The sequence below is a fragment of the Ostrea edulis genome, chromosome 9, assembly GCF_947568905.1.
Source record: "Ostrea edulis chromosome 9, xbOstEdul1.1, whole genome shotgun sequence".
In the NCBI taxonomy this organism is placed as follows: Eukaryota; Metazoa; Mollusca; class Bivalvia; order Ostreida; family Ostreidae; genus Ostrea; species Ostrea edulis.
Window position 1 is genome coordinate 31,930,429 of NC_079172.1, and position 22,506 is coordinate 31,952,934.

A 22,506-nucleotide genomic window follows, 5' to 3' on the forward strand; every position below is an offset into this window, starting at 1 on the left:
TCGATCACCATGTATTCTTGTACACACAGTGACTCTCTTCTTTTCAAATCTAAAACATTGCATGTTTGATTGCATATATATACATTAATTCCACCATGTTTGGAAAATTAAAAAAAATGTATTTCCCTGAAAGATGCTAGACCTACCCTATATAATAAGATAAATGGCAAATATTCTTTTTTTTTTAAATAACCTGCATGACTAAAATAAAAAGCTTCCCAATTATTTCTAAAGGCAAGGTTAGATCCACCCAGTGTGATTAAAATCAAATTTCGCACTTTGCTCGATATACGGACAGCGACTGTCCGTATATCGAGCGAAGTGAGAGGTTTGATTTTAAATCAGACTGAGATCCGCCACAAGGTAAATTAGATCGGGCTCAAAATTTTGAGAATTGTCACACAATTGCAGATGATCCCAAAGAAAACGATAATCTGAATAAATACAATTAATTTGTGTATTACTAACCAGCTTATATGCATCTAGAGGGTTTGTAAGGTCTTTACGCAAGAAATTATCGATAAAAATGACAAGTCGCCATTTGCTTTGTTTATTCTTAAAGTTACGATCAGCTTACGTGTACTAGTGTAGCACACGTAGAGTTACGCTTATTTCTGACGTAAATCTACGTCTACGACTGTTCGTGAATACCGTCCCACACGTAAACGTACGCTACGTCTAGATTTACGCTACGTTTACGTCTACGAACTTTAGTAAATATGGGCCCAGTGTACCAAGTTTGGTGTCATTCAAGCAAAGTGTTCTCAAGATATTGAGCAAAGAATATCTTACTACGTCCAGTTTTACCCTTGACCTTGTGGCCTGCAAAATAATAGGAGCGCAACCACTGTACCATGCTTGGTTTCAAACAAATGATTTGAGCGAACAATATCTTATGTCCAGAGAAGTTTGACCTTGTGACCTTAACATCAATTAGGAGTAATCGTTTAATTCAGAACCAGTGAACTAAGTTTGATGTTTGTCAAGCAAGGGGTTCTAAAGATATTGTGCAGCAAATGGTTCTTTAAGTATTGAACGGACAAAATCTTGTCTGCAGACCGACAGACTGGTTCCTAAGGTTGTTATGCCTAGGGGTGATACTGGAGATAAGCACCCAGTTTCAAAATAAGTGCTCCTATGGGCGTGCGAAAAATATAGCCTCTGACAACCAAAGTCCAACTCCTGACCTTCTCGTGGTGGAACTGTTTCAACGAACAGGAGAAGGGGCAAAGGCGAGACCCTGGCGCCTTAAAACCAGTGCTTGGGGTGGATGGAGCTCCTCAGCCTTGGAAGGCAATTCATCTAAGAGAAGGTAAACTCTGATTTCAAACCCGGCGTTGAAAGTCGTTAGTTGTTCACAATATTCAAAACATGGGTAGACAGGACTCAATAGCCATGGTCGGCAACCAGTCTAGGAGAAAGAGACTCTGATGTAAAAACTACTCTGCAGGTTTCAAAATCCAACCCTATATCGAAAGATAAGGAATTTGTGGGGTGACAATCTGTCAAACTAAGGGATATGGTGAAGCTGAAGGGCCAACCCCCCATCAGTGGATAAAATCGGTTACAGAAACAACCATAGAAGCAAATCCTCTTACTCGTCAAAGACTAGAGATAGAGGTAAACCAAACCCCCCAAACACGAGTTCAACGAATGACGCGAAAGCCGAGAAAGTTGTTCTCACCAAAACATCCAACAAGAATTGCGTGCTGGAACATCCGCACGCTATATCAAAGTGGTAAGTGTGTCCAAGTAGCTAAAGAAATGGATAGATACAACATTGAAATACTAGGCTTAAGTGAAGTTAGATGGAACACATCTGGTATAACAACAATAAGCACAGGGCACACCATCGTATATTCGGGAAATCCAAACATAAATGATCCACATGAGAAAGGAGTTGGATTTTACTCAACAGAACATCAAAGAAAGCACTGTTAGAGTGGAATCCTGTTTCACAAAGAATAATTACAGCAAGATTCGACACAAAATTCCAGAAAACCACCATCATACAAGTCTATGCTCCAACTAATGAGGCTGAAGAATCTGAAAAGGATGATTTCTACAATGCATTGCAATCCACAGTAGATAAAACACCAAAGCGTGACATCCTTATCATCATGGGTGACCTAAATGCAAAGGTAGGATCAGATAGAGTAGGGAGGGAGACAGAGATTGGAACACATGGAATAGGAAATATGAACGAAAATGGAGAGTTATTTGCAGACTTCTGTGCAGTCAATAAATCAATGATAGGAGGAACATTCTTCCCACACAAAATATGCCACAAGATCACATGGGTATCACCAGCAGGAAATGCAGAGAACCAAATAGATCACATTGCTATATCACACAGATGGAGATCATCACTGCAAGATGTTAGAAACAAAAGAGGTGCCGATGCTGCATCAGACCATCATTTACTAATGGCTACCATCAAACTAAAGCTGCTATCAAAGAAAAAAACAGAACCAAAGAGGAAAAAGTTAAATGTTGCAAAACTAAAGGAACCTTCTACAAAACAAAACTACCAAATAACCTTACAAAACAGATTCTCTGTTTTATTGATCGAAGAGGAAGACCAAGATATTAATACTATATGGGAGAAAACTAAGAAAGCCATTATACAAACATGTGAAGAAACCATAGGTTATGTCCAAAACAAACGTAAACATTGGATGTCAGATGACACTTGGGCTAGAGTAGAGGAAAGAAGACAAGCTAAAGAGAAAGTGGTAAGAGCTACAACCAGACATCAAACACGTCAAGCACAGGAGAACTACACCCAAAAAGATCAGGAGGTGAAGAAAAATTGTAAAAAAGACAAAAGAAAGTATGCAGAACATCTAGCACAAGAGGCAGAAACAGCATGTAGTAAAGGAGACATCAAAACTCTCTTTAACATCACCAGACAGCTGAGTGGTAAACCACCGACTACCAATACACCAGTAAAAGATAAAAACGGAAATGTAATAACCAAGATTGAAGAACAACTTAAGAGATGGAAAGAACATTTTCAGGAAGTACTAAATAGACCACCACCGACAAATCCACCTGATATAGAAGCGGGGCAACCACTAGATATAAATATTGAAGAAGTTACAAGAGATGAAATAGATAGAGCAATAAAACATCTTAAAAATGGGAAATCAGGAGGAGTTGATAACATTCCACCAGAGGCAATTAAAGCCATGGACTATATGTCAGTCGAGGCCCTTCACCGCCTGATAAACAGAATCTGGAAGGAAGAACAAATTCCAGATGATTGGCGAAAAGGACTCCTTATTAAACTTCCAAAGAAAGGTGACCTTTCCTCATGTAACAACTGGAGAGGGATCACCCTGTTATCCATTCCAAGCAAAATCCTATGTTATGTCATACTCTATCGAATTAAAGCAAAATTAAACAAAATGCTTAGAGATGAACAAGCAGGATTTAGACAAGAGCGTTCCTGTGTAGACCAGATAGCCACCTTAATAATCATAGTAGAACAGACAATTGAATGGCAAACATCTCTTTATATGATCTTTGTAGACTTCGAAAAGGCTTTTGACAGTATCGACCACCAGGTACTGTGGGATATTCTCAAACACTATGACATACCTCATAAAATCATCTCTATCATTCAACAGTTTAATGATGGATATAACTGCCAAATAGTTCATGATGGAAACCTGACCGATCCGTTTGATGTCACTACCGGTGTAAGGCAAGGCTGTCTCCTGTCCCCTCTCCTATTCTTAATGGTTATAGACTGGGTAACTAAAACAGCATATAAAAACCCAAAAGGTATACAGTGGACATTACAAAACCGCCTGGAAGATCTTGACTTTGCCGACGATATATGTATGCTATCACATAGATTTCAGGACGCAAAAGAACAGACCATCAGTCTTGAATCAACAGCAAGACAAACAGGCCTTCTAATCAATCCAGTAAAGACAAAGATAATGACAATAAACACAGCTCAGACAGAGAAACTACAAATAAGACACAAAGAAGTAGAAAATATAGAAGAATTCACATACCTGGGCAGTATCATCAGCACTACAGGTGGAACCGACGAAGACATAAAAGCTCGGAAAAGGAAAGCTCAACAAGCCTTTGCTATGCTAAAACCAGTTTGGAGAAACACCACCTTGAGAACTAGTACCAAACTAAGGCTTTTCAACTCTAATGTCAAATCTGTCCTTCTCTATGGGTCCGAAACTTGGAGAGAAACATCAGCATCCATCAAGACACTCCAAGTCTTCTTAAACCGCTGCCTAAGAATCATCCTTGGTGTGAGATGGCCAGATACGATTAACAACAAAGAACTGTGGAAAAGAACCAAACAAGAACCAATTGAGATAACAATTAGAACAAGAAGATGGAAGTGGATTGGACACACATTAAGAAAACCTAACACCAGCATAACTAAACAAGCTCTAGAATGGAATCCACAAGGCAAACGTAAGAGGGGCAGACCGAAAAACACTTGGCGTAGAGGGATCAATGCAGAGTTACAGGCCATCAATAAAACATGGGGAGAAACCAAAAAAATAGCCCAAGACAGAAAAAAGTGGAAAGCTACTGTGGTTGCCCTATGTCCCCCATGGGACGAAGTGGATTAAAAAGACCGACAGACTGACCCTTAACCTTGTGATCTGAAAACCAATAGGGGTCATCTATACTCTCTTGGGGCAACCACCGTACCAAGTTTAGTAACGGTCAAAGAAAGCATTCATTAGATATTGAGCGGACAAGACTTGATCTACAGACCAACCGACAGGTGCAAAACAATATGCATGTATTTATTATTATTGCGAGTCAATGCTATCAAAACTCAGGTATACTGGGGCTTTCCTCGAGATCTGAAGACTGCCGGTCATCATTAACCATGATTGTTATCAAAACATCTTTCACAGGTAGCTGTAGACCATGGTCTCTGCAAACGTCAATCAACCTAAGCTATATTGTTAAAAGTTTGATTGACCAGCGGCTTATCATTGATCGCAACACAGGTAAAATTTGGGGGCGTTAACTTAAAGTTGGGTCTTTAACGTTCCTGTAAATGCTGCATGGAAACCAAAATGAAAGCGAAAATATCAAATTTGCCATTTTCAAAAAATTAGGCTATTTCACATTTCAAGAAACAGTCTAGATGCTCTTTAATTTCCAAGAATGTAAGGCTATACATGTATAGATATGTGATGCAATATGCGCATATTCCTTTACCTGCTTAAAACCGTAGATTCAGGAGTGAAAAACTAGCCACCTCGATTTATGTTTTCTATTGATTGGTCAAGGTGTGCGTACAGTGTTTTAGGCCACAACCATCCAATAGATAGCATAAAAATAACGTTAGTTTTAAAACCGTATAGATTACATTCATCCAGGCATACAAATTGAAAGATCACAAAACATCATAGAGATTGTTAAAGGGCGTGACATTTGCTGAAAGGTTTATTTATCCCCGTAAGGACCTACGGTGAGTTTTTGTAACATATCTTATTCAAAATATATTTTTGATTTAAGTTGGTTGGGCATAATTTTCGTGGTTGACAAGATTTCACAACTTCGTGATGTGATTTGGTGCACAGGTGCTTGTGGACAGGACTTCCGGTACCCCCCTTCTTTTATTTTTAAATGTTCAATTCCTTGGGTATTTCGGACTTATTTTTGATAAAATATGTAACTTCAGAGTTTATCTATTTCAATGGAATACACAAATTTCGCATAGAAACCGTTTTTAAAAATGTCATAATATATTTATTATGATCGGTGATATGACATTTTTAAAAAACGGTTTCTATGCGAAATTTGTGTATTCCATTGAAATAGATAAACTCTGAAGTTACATATTTTATCAAGAGTGGATTGACCATGTGACCTAAAAATCAACAGGAGTCATCCACTCCTTATGCTGTACCAGTGTACCAAGTTTGGTGTCAATCTAGCAAATAATTTTTAAAATATATGAGACAATATATTACTATGTCCAGTTTAACTTTACCATGTGACCTCAAAATCAATAGGGGTCATCTTCTCCTGAAGATGTACCAGTATACCAAGTTTGATTTATTGAGCGGACAGTATATTCCTAAGTCCAGAGTAGATTAACCTTTGACTTTTGACTTGAAAAACAATAGGGGTCCTCTTCTACTCATAACCAACCCACATATAAATATCATTTCGATCAAGTGAATGGTTCTCAAAATATTGAGCGGACAACATGTGGTCGACCGACCCACCGACCGACAGGTGCAAAGCAATATGCCCCTCTTCTTTGAAGTTGGGGGGTTAAAAAAAAACCGGTAACCTATGCTGCTTAGTATGCTAATTTTCTAAGAATATTTTTGAATATTTACAGAGAACTTTTCCCAAAAATAATTTCTTTAATCTTAATCCATGAAAACTATATTTTCTTCATAGGCTTCAATGTTAACTTGATTAAGCCACATCTTCCACTGTGAAATATCCTTCGGTTAACCACCTCTTCTGTCGATAATTTTAAAAAAAATACCCTTTATAAAAAAAGTAGTTGGGGGCTACACAGGAGTAAAATACTTTAGAATATTTTCCATGCATTGCAAATAAGAGATCGCCAAACTGCACGAGACAACTAGTACTGAACTAGCTGTTCATTTTCTCCTATATTCTGTACAAGGTCCCGTAACCCTGATCCACGTGTAAATTGGAAAATCTCCCTATTTAATTAAAATTATATAGATATTTTACGCACATGACATTGATACACCACACAACCTATCTAAGTGAGCGGATCAAAGGATCTCCCTTCCACGTTTTTCTTCCTCACAGTTAATCATTCAATCAAGAATGATATATGAATCTTCATGTTATTTATTTAAGCCCTGTAAAGGCATCCTGTGTACAGAACATAAATTAAAATGTCTGAACATGGTGAATTTGTGCGAACTTGCTCTTGCATGGTTTATGCCAATTATTTGTCGAAGGGGAGTGGCAAACATTCAACTTACCGAATTTCCTTGGTTTCGTTATAGTGGCTGGGACAGCCTCAGTGTCGCCTCAGAGACCGTCAATTATATTTTCAAAGAAATTCAAGTTTAAAAAATGTCAACACAATGTCCACATAAGTACTTTTCTACGAACCCGAACACACTCCATGTATAATTTTCGCAGCTTTTGACATTTCACCCCATACCTTTCCACGGTCTAAAACGTTACATATTCAATCCAGTAAAACTGTAACATGATAAAAGTGCAAAATGGTATTGAAATATGAAATACTGATGCCCCCGGATTACAAGTTTTAGTGAATAATTTTCAAAGTAGGTCAGAGGTCAATTTCAAGGTCATATGGTCAACAAATTTGGTAACAGTTGAAAGGTTTTCTCACAAGAAATACTATAGGATTAAACATTCTTTTTGAAGAATTTATCGATGAGTAAACTCCGGACATTTTACTCACAAACTGAATAAAAGTGCGAAGCACTTTTATGTTAAGTTTGTTAGTAAAATGTCCGGAGTTTACACATCGATAAATTCTTCAAAAAGAATGTTTGAGTCTTATAATTCCAATTCATTCATTTTATTAGCAATTGCAAAAATTTGAATAGTTTCCCCGCACTACGTTATTTGTATTCAGGCGTGTATGAATACATCGCGTTTTCGGATTTATTGATGTATAAACTCTTGTTCAGCTTTATTTTTGCCCAATCAAAGCAATTGTAATAAATAATATTGGAATTATACATGCTTAAGATAAAAAAGTACCTCTTACGATTTGAAAGATATGGCTTATATTCGAAGTTTCTAAAAGTAGGCCAAAGGTCAATGTTAAGGCCACCAAGTCAAAGATTTTTGTACCATGGAAAGGTCTTGCCACAAAGTATATACATACCAAATATTAAAGATGTATCTCATGTGTTGTAAAGTACATGACTAAGGTTAAAGGGTGTGGAGGTTTTTTTTGGCCACAGACAGACAGAAAGACGGACGGAAAGGCTAAAAACTATATCCGCGAATTTTCGATTCAAATAGATACAACAGACATAGAATCTACGAGTTGTCATAAAATATTTATTACTCATTACATTTTTTTTTTGTGCATTGAAATTCGAGATATACTTAGCTTGTCTACAAAAAGCCTAATAATTTGGGATATTTGATGCAAGTCGAAAACTTGATTTTAAATCATCTGTGTTGTAGCAGAATAGAAATCGATATCTGTTACAAATACATAAGAAGGTCTTACGAGTACCTGCAGTCACCACTTTCCTCCCTTCTGTAATTATGTACAACGCATGCACTCCAATAGACCGTACAACACATGCACTCCAATAGACCGTAGAACATATGCACTCCAAAGAACGTACAACACATGCATGTCAATAGACCGTACAACACATGCACTCCAATAGACCGTACAACACATGCACTCCAATGAACCGTACAACACATGTACACCAATAGACCGTACAACACATGCACTTGAATAGACCGTACAACACATGCACTCCAATAGACCGTACAACACATGCACTCCAATAGACCGTACAACACATGCACGCCAATAGATCATACAACACATGCATGCCAATAGATCGTACAGCATATACACTCCAAGAGATCGGTGGCAATGGCTTAGTGGTTATGATTTATTCACACCCGGTAAAAATCCTGAAATTGTCAATTTTAGATATCAAATGTACGAAGATAATATCAATCGATCATTGACATTGCTCAAACTGAATATAAGACAATCAGCCCACCCCTTTACTATGACAAAATATAAGTGAGTAGGCGATGCATGGTCAATTCGATGTGGGCACCATTGTTTCTGTCGTCCTTTCAACGAATCCTCTGTTGCAAACAGTATACTGCCTAAACAAAATGATTTCACTTAAACATGCCTCTTTTACTGCCATGCTTTAACGCCAGCATACTTCATGAAGCGATTTAAATAGCGCGTCATGAAAAGTCTTTTAAAACATAATAAACATACAAGACAACTTTCATCCTCGCATTCACACAGATGGGAGAAATAATAACATGAGTAGCATTTTGAAATAACAGGAATTAAATTATTTGAAAAATTAAGTCATTCAAAAAGACATTTCCATTTTGACCACTTTTTCATAAAGACAGATGTGTCGAAAAGACTTTTTTTCCGTGTGAATACATGTAGTATAATTGTAAATTAAATATGCTAAAATATCATTAAACGTGAAAGTTAAGTCTTTCCTACAGAATTACCAACAAAGTACCAAAGTACAGTTTGTAATAAGATTAATATTTTCGTAACCAGTCAATAGGCCAAAAATTATTGTTAATGAAATTGCACTACCCCCCCCCCCCCCCCCCCATGGTAAAGATATATTGAAAGTGTAAATATTCATTATTTCCTGAAATAAATATTCTATATCAAGATATACTTTTAGTATGCTCTATGAACATTTAAATATCGATCATTAAACTATTGTCACCACTTACAAACCACGGACAAGTCGCGGATGCACGGAAACAGAAAAAAGTAGTCTGTGACCTGTAATAACCGAAAGTGAGTACTATACAGAAAAAGCTTATCGTTCCAATAATAGCTTGTCACATCACGTGATCGATCATGCACATTTTGGCGTGAGGCTTCTCATAGATTTCAATGAAGCAGGTTTTACTTTTGTTCTCAGTGACCAATCACATTGAAACAATGGCATAGTGTGGTCATCCAAACTCACATTTTCTGAAATCAAACGGCCAGTCAGTAAGCGATATGGCAATTCACGAGTGTTATTCAAGCGAAACAAACACACTGTTTTGGAATGATAGTAGAATCGTCCAAATGAATTCTAAAGAGCAAATTCAAGAACTCCAAACTTTGCTCACTTTCGCGCAGGGGTAGCTGGGGATTTGTCGCGATGCATCATTTTAAGGACAGGATAAAATTCATTGCGGTTTTCTTACTATCATTCTGTGTCTTCCATTTAAAACGTCCCGTTAATCTATCAAACTGTCAAGACTCAAATGAAAAACAGATAACTACCTACCACGAAGAAATTTCTAGGATAAATCCAGGTAAGAGACTTGCCACAAAACTTTTCAAAAATGATGAAAATGGACACTGAATTATTGTTTACAGAAGTGAAATAAAAACACTTCACCGCTGGAATCTTACTTTTGCCTTCCATGTCGCAATTATGTCTAATACAGTGGGTAAAAATTTCATAAGAGATGTACATGTATATGGGGAAGGGATACATATCACAATTATGTCTAATACAGTGGGTAAAATTTCATAAGAGTTGTATATGGGGAAGAGATTCATATCATATTATCATTACGTCCAAGTCCGCACGAAAAATATACTGATTGCCGTAGGAGTACTAGTTTGTTGCACTCTGCTTTAAAAGCACGATTGCATCCTCCGTAGTTCTAAATGATTGTATCCAAATGACGCTTGGTCACGGTGTAGGTAAGTAAGTAAATCTTTTATTATAGTGACATGTGTAATACAACTTTTGTACTTCAGCAAGATACATGTTAACACTGGTTAATATAATTTTACACCCGGCCCAACGGACCTATATGTCACTTTTAGCAATTTAACATATTCAACGATGTCTGCGCATGTACATTTGTCTGATGTTATAAGAATTATAGATAAATTTTGCAGTTTGTCTTAGGTAATTACAAACAATTTTAGAAACGCAGAGTCATCAATTTGATTTATATTTACATTAAGTCCAATTTCAGAGTTTTTCTTTGTTCTTTATAAAAGGGACAGACTAGTAGAAAGTGTTTTTCAGACTCAATTTGATCATAGAACATATTCTATCCTCGACTATTCTATTACAGACAATATACATGTAACAGGATATAAAGATTAAGTGTATGCATATTAAAACTATTCCATTACAGACGGATATAAAGATTAAGTGCAGGGGCGGATCTAGGAATTGCGGTTACGGGGGCGCCACTTTAAGAGGCAGGGGGTCTGGGGGCCGCCTTCAGGCCCCCAGTGGGTCCAGGATTTTACAGATTTTGTAGGGCTTGAAATATGTCTCCTGTTTAGTCATTTGTACTATTTTCTATCATTTTTGATAAGGTGAAATTAATCAAATGACGCAAATTTTAAGGGTTTTTAGAAAAAAAATTATAGTTCTCCCAATAAAGTAAATCAAGAAATCAAAAGATTTTGTCATTTATTTCTCCGGGGGTGGAAGAAATTATTGCTTCCTTTATCGTTTAGTACACTTTTTTAAAACAATATACCACGATTTACCTTAAATTTTAAAATTTTAGGCCTGTGCCCCCCCCCCCCCCCCTTTAAATCCGCCACTGAAGTATATTTATATTAAAACTAGTCCATACGAAAAAATAAAGAAATGTAAAACAAAATCACACAAATTGAACCAAAAACAAATCTCTCTGATCCGCCCACTGTTTATATATCTGCCAGATTTTTATGCAGCGGATCCGTTCAACAGGGCTGCTGGATTTATGAGACGGATCCGATCAGCAGGGCTGCCAGATTTTTATGCAGCAGATCCGCTCAGCAGTCAATGTTGTCGATGAAATATGGGAGTTTAAAAAAAAAAATTAGCACTTTAATAGATATAAATGATGATTTAAAAAAAAACACCTGAATATTATCTGATATGAGGCCTGGACGGAATGAATCAACATATATATGCATTCTGCTCCGTCTTCTAAAATTTATACATGCTTGGTGACAAATTTTTCAGTCTGTAATTCTATATAAACTTCCACTCTATAGACAGGGCTTGATATCATGTGCATGTTGCTCAATACTATATAAATATTCAGCCAGTTTTGAATTCTATAGGCCCAATATGTATAAATTAAAATTGATGCACGCATGTCGCTCTTTTCAAAATTCTGGACATACTGACCAGAGGCGGATCCAGGAATCTGGACAGACTGACATATAGGCTTAGGGCAATATTGATACATGTGTGCACGTTGCTTAAAAAAATCGAACTAAGAAGTAGAGCGAAATTAATGCATGCATGATTCTTCTAAATTCCAAATCACGAAAGAGGGCCAAATAATAAAATTAAATCATAATTGCGCCTTGTTACAATGTCACGGCCTTTAATCGCACCCCACGTAAATAACCAACATACCCGTCTAAAGTCGGTTCCCCCAGTTCCACAATTAGGAATACCCGTGAATCATACCAGAGTTATTGAATTTTCGGAAAATATATTCTGTTTTGGATAAGTCTACAGCAGGCCTTTAAATCGAAAGTAGACGTTTTGTTTGTTTTTCTGCGACCAATATAGCCGAGGTACTTCCGATAATCACATCAAAATAAACTACACTGAAACAAGCTATAGATTTAAGCATCGACCTAAATAGAGTCTACTCCAAAATTTCGGTACTGTATCGTAAGCCAATCAACACATGCTGTATGTTGGAAAACTTTTTCTACCAGATTTAATTGTTACCCTGGAGACATTCTGGTCGTTGAATTTGTCATCGAAAAAGACGGACTTTCTGAGCTTCGTTACCAAATTATATGTTAAAGTTGGGGTATACAGAAAAAATGGCATCAAAATGAAATAGATATTCTAAAATTGATTGTTTGTAATGAGAATAAACTTATAATACTTTAATGGATATTCGTCATAATTTCTTTGCAAGTTTTTGTGCAGAACCAAAACTGCATGTAGTTTTAGAATGTATTAGAACAAAATGCATTTTTATATATTCATGAGAGATTTAGTGTAGGTTCCTGATTTTTTCCTTTTTCACATATAGTGTGACATTGTATGCTACAGGTTTAAAAAAAAAGAAAGAAGAAGAAAAAAAAACCACTTCGCAAAATGATATGTACTTCGTAAAAACAAACCTTACAACAGTTACTCTGTATAATACATTGTTTATCTGATTAACGAAATTTTATTGCTATATCACAACGTCGATCAAGAGAGAGATCAAGAGAGAGAGAGAGATCAAAAGAGAGAGAGAGAGAGAGAGAGAGAGAGAGAGAGAGAGAGAGACGTATGTAGACTAATGAGATAAAATTGTTTGTGGCTGTAAATAGAAAACACATTGAAAGTCCTCTTGACATTCAGTGTGTGCTATTATTAACTATCATTATGCTCTCATCCTATCGGAAAACAAGACACTCTGGACATGCCTTAATGCATTAACCGCCGAAGTGTTTTCCACAGTTGCACTACCGGTATTTATAGATCAAAATAAAAATATAAACGACTTACAATCCATAAATTTTATACATTATATAATATTTGTTTAATTATGTATATGAAACTAATTCATATTCATGATATATTCATGTTTCCAGTAGCTATTTTTTGCTTACAACAGTTGATCTATTCCGTGAGGAGAGAAAAAAAAAATAGCAGAAATATTAGAAACTGTTTTGATAATCTCTGATATAGTATCAATAAAATATGTCCAAGCTAAAATTAAATTTAAAGAACATAACACACAATAAATCATACTCATATTCATCAAAAGTAATGCTGCAGAATATACCCAAGTTTAAACAATATCTTATCTATCTAATTTCAGTATCACGTAATACAAACAACGAATAAATACTGCTATCTATCTTAATACCTAAAGCATTACTAAATATTTATGATAAGGAAATATATAAATACTGTCCTCTATTATAGTACGTGAAATGTTTACTAAATATTATTTATACAATATCTCTTCCTACGAAGAAGATGTAACTTGTAAATGATATTCATGATATTTAGATTTAATCTTAATCTGGATTCAAAGTTGATCAAAAGTGAATTTACAAACTGTTAGTTTACCTTCTCTATATTTATATGTATATGACTTGTATGTGTGTATATGTATGAATGAATATATATGTGTATGTGTTTGTATATTTATATATTTAATTATTTTGTGTTCCACTTCCATTCTGACTTTGATGTTAGGGAGACGGCTAAAATAGGCTGTGCCTGCTACCCAATCCTATTCATTTTTGAATAAAATATTGTTTAATTTTTTCTTTTAAATTATAGACAAATATAAATAAATACATGAGTGAACATTAACACTGCTACATTAGATTAAAGATGAAAATATAAAATACAGGCAATGTTACCATGGAAACACAGTTATGGTATTAGAAAGGGCGTTCCTATCCAATGATTGGTAATATATTTGCATTCTCAGTTTCTGGCAAGTCTGTTGAACAGTGCTATAGTACATGTAATGAATGTACGGAAATTATATAACTTTACGTAGATTTAAGTTTTATTTCTCACAATCGTATAGTTACAAGTCTAGGGACATTATAAAATTTAATGTAGATACAAGTTATAGCTCACAACCGTACAGTAATAAATCTAGGGAGAGTATGTAATTTAATGTAGATACAAGTTATAGCTCACAACCGTACAGTAATAAATTTAGGGAGAGTATGTAATTTAATGTAGATATTAGTTGTATCTCATAGACTGTGTCTTTGTTTGGATTTCTTTAGCGACCTGGTTTGTCAAGTATTGTAATAGTGGTTCGTACTATTGTAAATAATGCTTTATTATGGTACATTTTGTGTCAATGTATTAGTCGGTGCTTTTCTCGCCGTTTAGTAAGTGCCCCGTTCTGTTTATATATAATAAGGATTCAGGGGCCACCAGTAACTATCCTTGTTGCCTCCAAATTTAAGCATTCAGTTTTCTCAACCATGTTTCTAGATAAATATTTCCATATGATATCAGTATATTCTGGCTATGGACGGACAAAATTACATTAAGAACTATATTTCTGAACATTTCTGCTCTGGTGACTGAATCATACATATAAGCCTAAATGCAATGGGTTAAGAAATGCAGGAAACTTACTCCGATTTTCACCTTAACGTATTTGTTACATCAAACCACTGCGTTGAGTGAGATTTCTGTTATATTAGAACTATATAAGGGTATTATGAAACACAACACGATCTAATCCTAAACCTATATGTACGCAAATAAGAACTATACATCCAGGCATGTTGGTTTAAACGTTTTTTTTAAAATTAAAATGAACTGAGATCAGACAAATTCTGTATTTTTCTTTGTTTACATTTTCGTTTGTTTGTTGTGCTATAAATAGATCTGGACTTCATCGTCTATTTTAAGAAGCAAAATTCTCAACTAGCTAGTTCGATATCTATTGGCTATTATTTACCTACAGCATCATCTGATACTGAATTCAAAAGTGAAAATATTAATTCAATATTTCCAACGAATGTGTATATAACTAAACCACACAACTAAAATGGCATTAGTGAAAAATGAACAAACTCCAGAGAAACATGAAAAAAGTCGTCCCAGGTGTCTTGATAACATTATTGGCGATGTTTCTATTAGGTATTGTACTGACCGTTCTGGTCCGTGCTTCACACAGTATGTTTCAAATATTAATTCATCTGCATGCAAGCTTTTATCTTATTTTGTACTTTTTATTTTATTTTATTTTTGAACTTTTAGAATAGAAAACATTACTTCAACTTTAGGTCCCCCCCCCCCCCTTTTTATTGTTATATTTATGTATTCTTGTTTATTTCAAATTTTTAAAATCACTGAATTTGTAAATTTGGAAAAGTAGATTGTATCGATCTAGCTGTCCAAAATATTTAAAATGCATGAAATTACACCCAGTTATGCTAATTAAAAGTTTCTATTTTCAAACATTTCGTTCCTTTACTACCAATATAATAATAATTTTAAAAAATCGAAATTTTCTGTCATGTGTATACGAAAACAAGTAGAACATCTAAAAGCATACATATTTTTTTCTTAAAGCTGTAACGGATTTTTGTTTTGTACAGGCAACAGTACAAGTGAAGCAGCGCCCCTCTCTACTACAGAAAAGCCAGCCAGATGGACGAATCCCTGCAATGCTACGAGAGATCTTAGTTCCAGAAATTTTACAGTACCGTTTCTTCCAGAATTTGAAAAGATTCAGAGGATCAGTGAAAAGTTACTAACCGTGATGGATATTACAGTCACGCTTAAGACCAAAATAGTAAGTAGCCTAATTTTCTTATTTTCTTTTGCTCTTTAGATTACAAATCTGTAATATTCTTTTGATGGGTTTTTTCCTGGTTCATTTTTCACGTGAATTAAAAAAGAGCCACATTCACAAACGTGTCTATTCCACCTTTGTTGTTGTTTTATATTAAAAACTCATAGATTTGGCTCGGACTTAATTTCGATTTTTTCCCCCCTATGTTCATGTACCATTGTAGGTTTCACAGAAAACACCGTGGCCTCGTCTCAAAACAACCCTGAAGTAAATTCTTGTTCAAATTAATTCAATATTTTAAATTTACAACTCAATATTGAAAAATAATAATAATAATATTTATTTTCCTCTTTAAAAAAAAAATTGGGTGAATGATAGTTTAAGAATTCTGCTTACGACAAAAAGACAGTAATAATTTATGCAATCCTTAAATAATTTTTGGATACACCGTATATTTCTGGCAATTGCAATAATTTCAAAACTTTTTTTCTCGGAGCCGTTAGGATCTGGAGCAGTATTTAGGTTGTCTAAAAATCTTATTGAGTGTATTTCATAACTAAATGTTTCAAAACAGAGAAATGTATTTGAAGTACATACGTGTACATTTTGTTGCCTTGATTACATCATGTACTGGCAAACGGGTACACTAAAGCACTTCCAACTTTATTTTCACAATTAATTTAACGTCCATAACAGCTCAATATAGAGTCCCTTAAAATATCCGCCACATAGAGGTAGGGAAAAAACCAACAACAAAAACACCCCCCCCCCAACCCCCGTATTTCCCTGCGTTGGTCTTTGTAATTTTCTGACCAGTACCTTTTGCATTTTCTTCAGTATTATTTCGCCATTACAATAATGCCCCTGGGTGAGGAAATCCACGAACTTGTATGAAAACTTTAAAATAATTAGCTATAATTCAGTTGTAACCCCTTACAGTTGGTAGGATAAAGAAAAACTTGGATATCCACAGATTGACCACAGGGACTAAGCCCGTTTGGGCCAGAACTCTGTGATACCATAAATATAGTATATTTATGGTATCACAGAGTTGGGGCCCAAACGGACTTAGCCCCTGTGAGATTGACCTTTCACTGACCCCGCAAAGGGAGATAATTAAAATATACTGGTTTATAGGTGTATTGGTTGAATAGATATGGATGTATTTGAATGGAGACATTGATATATAATTAAACATATAGTTGTAACAGAACACCTGTTATATTTCCATCCATTTACTGGTTTTTACAGTTTCCTGACCACGTGGATTCATTATACAAGCATTTAAATAATTATGCACTGCATTTTTTCTCTCCTACTCATATATCATACATGTACGTCTATCTTCATTACACAGGCAAATGAGCGGGTCCAGAGTTCGATTATGACGTCAGCTCTGAATTCACAACACATAGACGGATTCCCCAACACAACTCTGTCCCAACATAATATGGAGGAATATAAGGACAACGTAAGTTTCTCTTTCTTGTCCCCTGCCCCCCTCCCTCCCCTTTGTACGACAACATAGATTGACAGTTTCTATGTCATGCGCTCATCAATAGGAGCTAACGTCACCGGAGGCCCCATATCGTGATGGGTGTTGTCACGATAATCTTATTGTGCCCTAAGGCCTGGCATAGAGCATGATAGGTCAATTTAATTTTGTGGCACTAGTGACAAATGAAACATAAAACAATATGTAAATAATTAAAACTGTGGTATTTACTCATTCAAAAGACCCAGTTAACAGTGGGTTTTTTTTTTTTCCTAAGCAAATTATTTATACAGACGTTTAATCTTTATCCATTCAGAAAATTTCTGTTTCTCCTTCCAACAGGTAACCCTGGCGTATATAAGAAGCTATCGGGATTTGTCGGTGGTTGCAGTATTCCTAGAGGCCGTCCGAGAAGATGAAGACCAGTATGAATACGGTAGCTGGACCCCTGAAATCAAAGATAAAGAAAATAGACTCTATGGCCTTCTCTGCGAACTCCATAATGCCATCATCACGAATGGGGCCGTCATTGAATACGAATCACGTGATATTATGCCCCAGGAGTGGCGTGGTATGTCTAATCGTTCCTATAGAAACTATCGCGATTACGTCATCATGAAAGACAGTGGCCTAGTCTATCAAAGTTTCTTCAACATGTACCAAACTATTTTGAATTCGTTTAAAGTAGGGGTCTAGTAGCGTGACGTCATGTCCGGATCGAACTCCAGTATTGGTTCACGTACTATTATTATTGGGTGGATTTATACTGTTTTTACATTTACCTGGATGTTTTTTAATTTAGTAAAATGAATACAATAACACTCCATCACTTATATTTAAGTAGACTATGGATCCAATCTTCTTTCCATTTTTTGTCATCTAATTCACACATAAAACCAGAGGTACATATTTGTTTAATTGAGATACAGGCCGGGGTATTACATGTTAAAATTATCTGTAAATTAAAAAAAATTCATGATATGCAATCATGCACTTGTGGAATTAAATAAAACAATTCTGCATTTGTTATATATTTGTTATCTTGTTATATATTTGTTATCTTCTGTTATGTGAAAATCATCTTCAAAATGGTTATTTTGGCCCAAAAATGTAAATATAAATTGAGATGCTGTGAAAATATTATGCTGAGAAAGGGCAGATTTTTTAAATGTATTTTAACAAGCATTCATATATGAACATAATATGTGAGTTTGAATGAAAAATCACAAGTCAAATTTTTAAAATATTCATATTAGTGGTGTTGCAGTGCCGTATTTTTGACTGCCGAGGGCCTGTATTGAGTTCAATTTTGTACCACCATTATTAAAAAACATGAAACTATGTTAAAATTTCATTTTTAATTATTTAGTTAAACATATTTATTTCATATTTGAGGAAAAAAATTGCAGCATCATACCTCAAACAAAATTTTATGGACATATTCTAGGACTTCTTCAATGAATTCTGATATTGCCGTTTGACAAATGGGGGTACACGTAATAAAAATACCATAATTTACTCATTATACTGACAACCCCCCATTTTTTTGTTTTTATCATACCCTGAAATGAACAATCTAAGTATCTAAACTCAAATTTTTGAGAAATCACAAGTAGGTCCAGGACTAGGGACCTACCTTAACAGTAGTTCCTAGTCATTCTTGGCGATGCCCAACGTCATTTGGAAAGGCAGCTTCCATCTAATTCTGTTTTAATGATGAAATGACATTTTTGTGAATTTTTTTTTTTTATTGTAAATTTTAATATCGGTTCTGTATGGTCCCCATTCATTTCATCACCACTTCTGAAATTCTCTAATGCCTTGGTGTTCAGTAACAAGCTTGCCAACAATGTCTTTCAATGTCTTCAAGCATCATATCATTGCTTTCCATGATCTCAATGTTATAACTTTTTGTTATGGGTCTGAAATATTCTAGGATCTCATTAATCACTGCCAAGCTCAGGTTCATTGATTTAGTTGTCGTCCTTTTCTTTTCACATGCCGTTTTCTCCATTTCTTACAGTGACCCATTTACATGTATAAATACGTTTTCTATATGTCATTATTAACAATTAAAAAAGAAAAACCGCAAGGTCCAGTCTTTTGGTACGTTGTTTTAATTCAAACATCGTCATAGAGAATGTTTTTAAGGAAGAATGATACATAGTCAAAATGGCGCAAATTTTTTTTCTTCTCCAGATTATTTTCTATGCATTTAAAAAAAAACACCACCAAATAATGTAAATTTGCGCGAATCCCCTCAAAGATTATTTTCTACTAAAATTGCATATTTTAAAAATTAAATAATGTAAATTTGAAGTTTTTCGCTTTGAAAATATTATTGTATACATATCCTCCACTTTCCATTCATATCAGGCTTCTCTGGTGTGTTATTCATCCTTAAAACGACTAGAAAAGAAGAGGTGTGTGTATTTTGCATGTAATTTATTGTTTGATATGACTTCACAGTAAGGTTGTGTGTGTACATGTTATTTAAAAATTTACATAGGATTTATTACGTGATCACGTTATCTGTTGGAATACTATGGCGTTTTGTGATAATTACTTAATATGTATGCATTCCTCTAACACTTATGAAGATTATACATATTTATATCCATTAACATGTAATAACAGATGTATATTTAACAAACACTATATTTTTAGTTCTAGTTGTTGCCAGTCTTAAAGCCAGGGAAATGATCTGTGTAATTATGTTATATACGTTTGTTTTTAAAATATCTCTTGTAATATTTAAACTCGTTCATGTATGGTATATTTACTTTAAAATCTTAGATTTATACATGTATTCTTTTGTTTTTAAAATATATTTTGTAATATGTTGTTTTAACTCATTATCTACTTAAAATGTCCAGAAACTTGAACAGAATTAATCTAGGTTTATATACATGTGTGTATATTTTTGTTTTTCAAATATCTCATGTAATATTTTTTTTAAAACTCATTTATGTATGGTAGGTACACTTAAAATGTCCAGAAATTTTAACAGAATTAATCTCAGTTTATATATGTATATTTTTGTTTTTCAAATATCTTTTGTAATATTTTTAAACTTGTTCACTGTGTATGATATCTGTCGTTGAATTCCTGATTAAACATGCAGACTTTACATGGTGTTTAATAACAATGCAATTCACTGTAATCTACAAGATATTACTGTGGAAGTGGGCAGAGGGACCACCTGTCCCCCTCCCTCCTCTGTGTGTGTGTGTGTGTGTGTGTGTGTAAGATAACATATTCTTTATTTCCTCCAAGTTAATGGAGAGTTATGAGTAATTGACAACTAGAACATTCTACAATTGAATATGAACAGGAACAAACATAATTATATATGTACCAAGTTACATTTTACGACAACCAAATATAAAGAGATTTTTCAATTTGAAAACATAATTTGAAACAATTTGAATTACCTTTTTCCATGTATCACGAGACAAATTTCCAAAGCTAGTACCATTGATACATCCCAAAAGAGAAAGATATTGTGTTCAATACTTTGACTCTCAAAATTAACACATTCTTCAAGGTCTAACAGGTCCAATACATTTTCTAGTAAATGTTCTCTTTCTGATAAAACATTGAAGCAACTGAGCATTACATGCATTTTATTATTTGAAACATTCTTGCTACACAAAGTACATTCTTTTGAAAGTATTTTCATAGAGGCAAGCTGCAAGAGACAATTAATAGACAATCGATGACTATGATTTTCATTAAGGATACACCAGATATGACTTGGTCTTAATTTACAATGAATTTTCATAAAAAAACGACATATGTTGAAATTGTGATAAATTGCGTTATGCCATTTTCCCTCTTCTACTAGAAATACACTTTTAAAAACTGATTTTTAAAGGAGTGGAATTTTCGTTGTATATACAAACGAGTGGGTTTAAAGTTGCACATATAGAGGAGTATATATATAGAGACGGGCGGATCTAAAGTTGTACATACAAGTATATAGAGGAGTATATATGTAGCTGTATATAGAGACGGGCGGATCTAAAGTTGTAAATACAAGTATATAGAGGATTATATTTATAGCTGTGTGACGGGCAATCTAATTAAAATTAGATGTTAGATCCGCTCACATATTCGCTACACAAACGTTTGTGTAGCGAGTATGTGAGCGGATCTAACCTCTACTTTTAATTAGATTGTGTGACGTACAGATTTAAAGTTGTATATACAAGTATATAGAGGAGTATATTTATAGCTGTGTGACGTACAGATTTAAAGTTGTATATACAAGTATATAGAGGAGTATGTCTATAGCTGTGTGATGGGCAGATTTAAAGTTGTATATACAAGTATATAGAGTATATATAAACGAGTTGATTTAAAGCTATATATAGACAGGAGCGGATTTAAAGCTGTATATAGACAGGAGCGGATTTAAAGCTGTATATAGACAGGAGCGGATTTAAAGCTGTATATAGACAGGAGCGGATTTATAGCTGTGTGGTAGTATCGGTCTATATTATCTCCATTTCATTATTTTCTACTTGTCTACGTAAATTCCTATCTTCGTATTCGAGTTGTTTATTTCATGAAACAGGAAGAGAGTTATCTTTTATTTCCAAACGTATTTTATTACAAAACTTCTCATCGATTACTTCTAGATTTATTATCAAATCACATTACAGGTAACTTTTACTTTCATTCTTTTGTTAAGAATAGTATTTAAATCCGAGCACAACCGTGATCGGGGCTTCTTCTGAGCCAAACCTTGCAACAAGGTAAATATCAGGAGTTGCCACACCCTGTATTTTTGATTAGTGTTTCTTTATTTTTCCTGTTTAATTATATTTTTCTCTCAAGCCACATTCATTCCCCGGGATTATCATTTTGGTATTTATCATATAATTGTTGAACTTTATTAAAGGTTTAAAACTTTATTTATTATTTTATTGCTAGCCTCACTCTAGGCGGACTCAAACTTACTTGGAAATATCTAAAGGGTTGAATACTTTATATAACACCTATCATCATTTAAAAAAACC

General features: G+C 34.6%; 2 protein-coding genes across 4 annotated transcripts in view; one reads left to right on the forward strand and one right to left on the reverse strand.

Moving 5' to 3' along the window:
• The window catches only part of LOC125659915 (helicase POLQ-like), a 77,995-nt gene extending 60,092 nt beyond the window's left edge, over nt 1-17,903 (reverse strand). Inside the window, exon 1 of one of the 2 annotated variants that reach the window (XM_048891720.2) lies at nt 17,778-17,903. The gene's annotated coding sequence lies outside the window, so the exon portion shown is untranslated. Of the gene's footprint in view, nt 1-12,107; nt 12,292-17,777 lie in introns of those variants that run through there. The other variant, XM_048891719.2, reaches the window with a different exon arrangement.
• On the forward strand, nt 14,076-20,612 carry LOC125659921 (uncharacterized). Of its 2 annotated transcripts, none has more exons than XM_048891725.2 (4): nt 14,076-15,365; nt 15,791-15,987; nt 17,345-17,458; nt 17,825-20,612. In XM_048891725.2, exons 1-4 carry the CDS (start codon nt 15,254-15,256, stop codon nt 18,176-18,178), a joined length of 777 nt encoding a protein of 258 aa, XP_048747682.2. In that variant the 5' UTR covers nt 14,076-15,253; the 3' UTR covers nt 18,179-20,612. The 2 variants fall into 2 exon arrangements, with proteins under 2 accessions (XP_048747682.2, XP_048747683.2); XM_048891726.2 differs by having other exon boundaries at nt 14,081-15,329.
• Nucleotides 20,613-22,506: the final 1,894 nt, after the last annotated feature.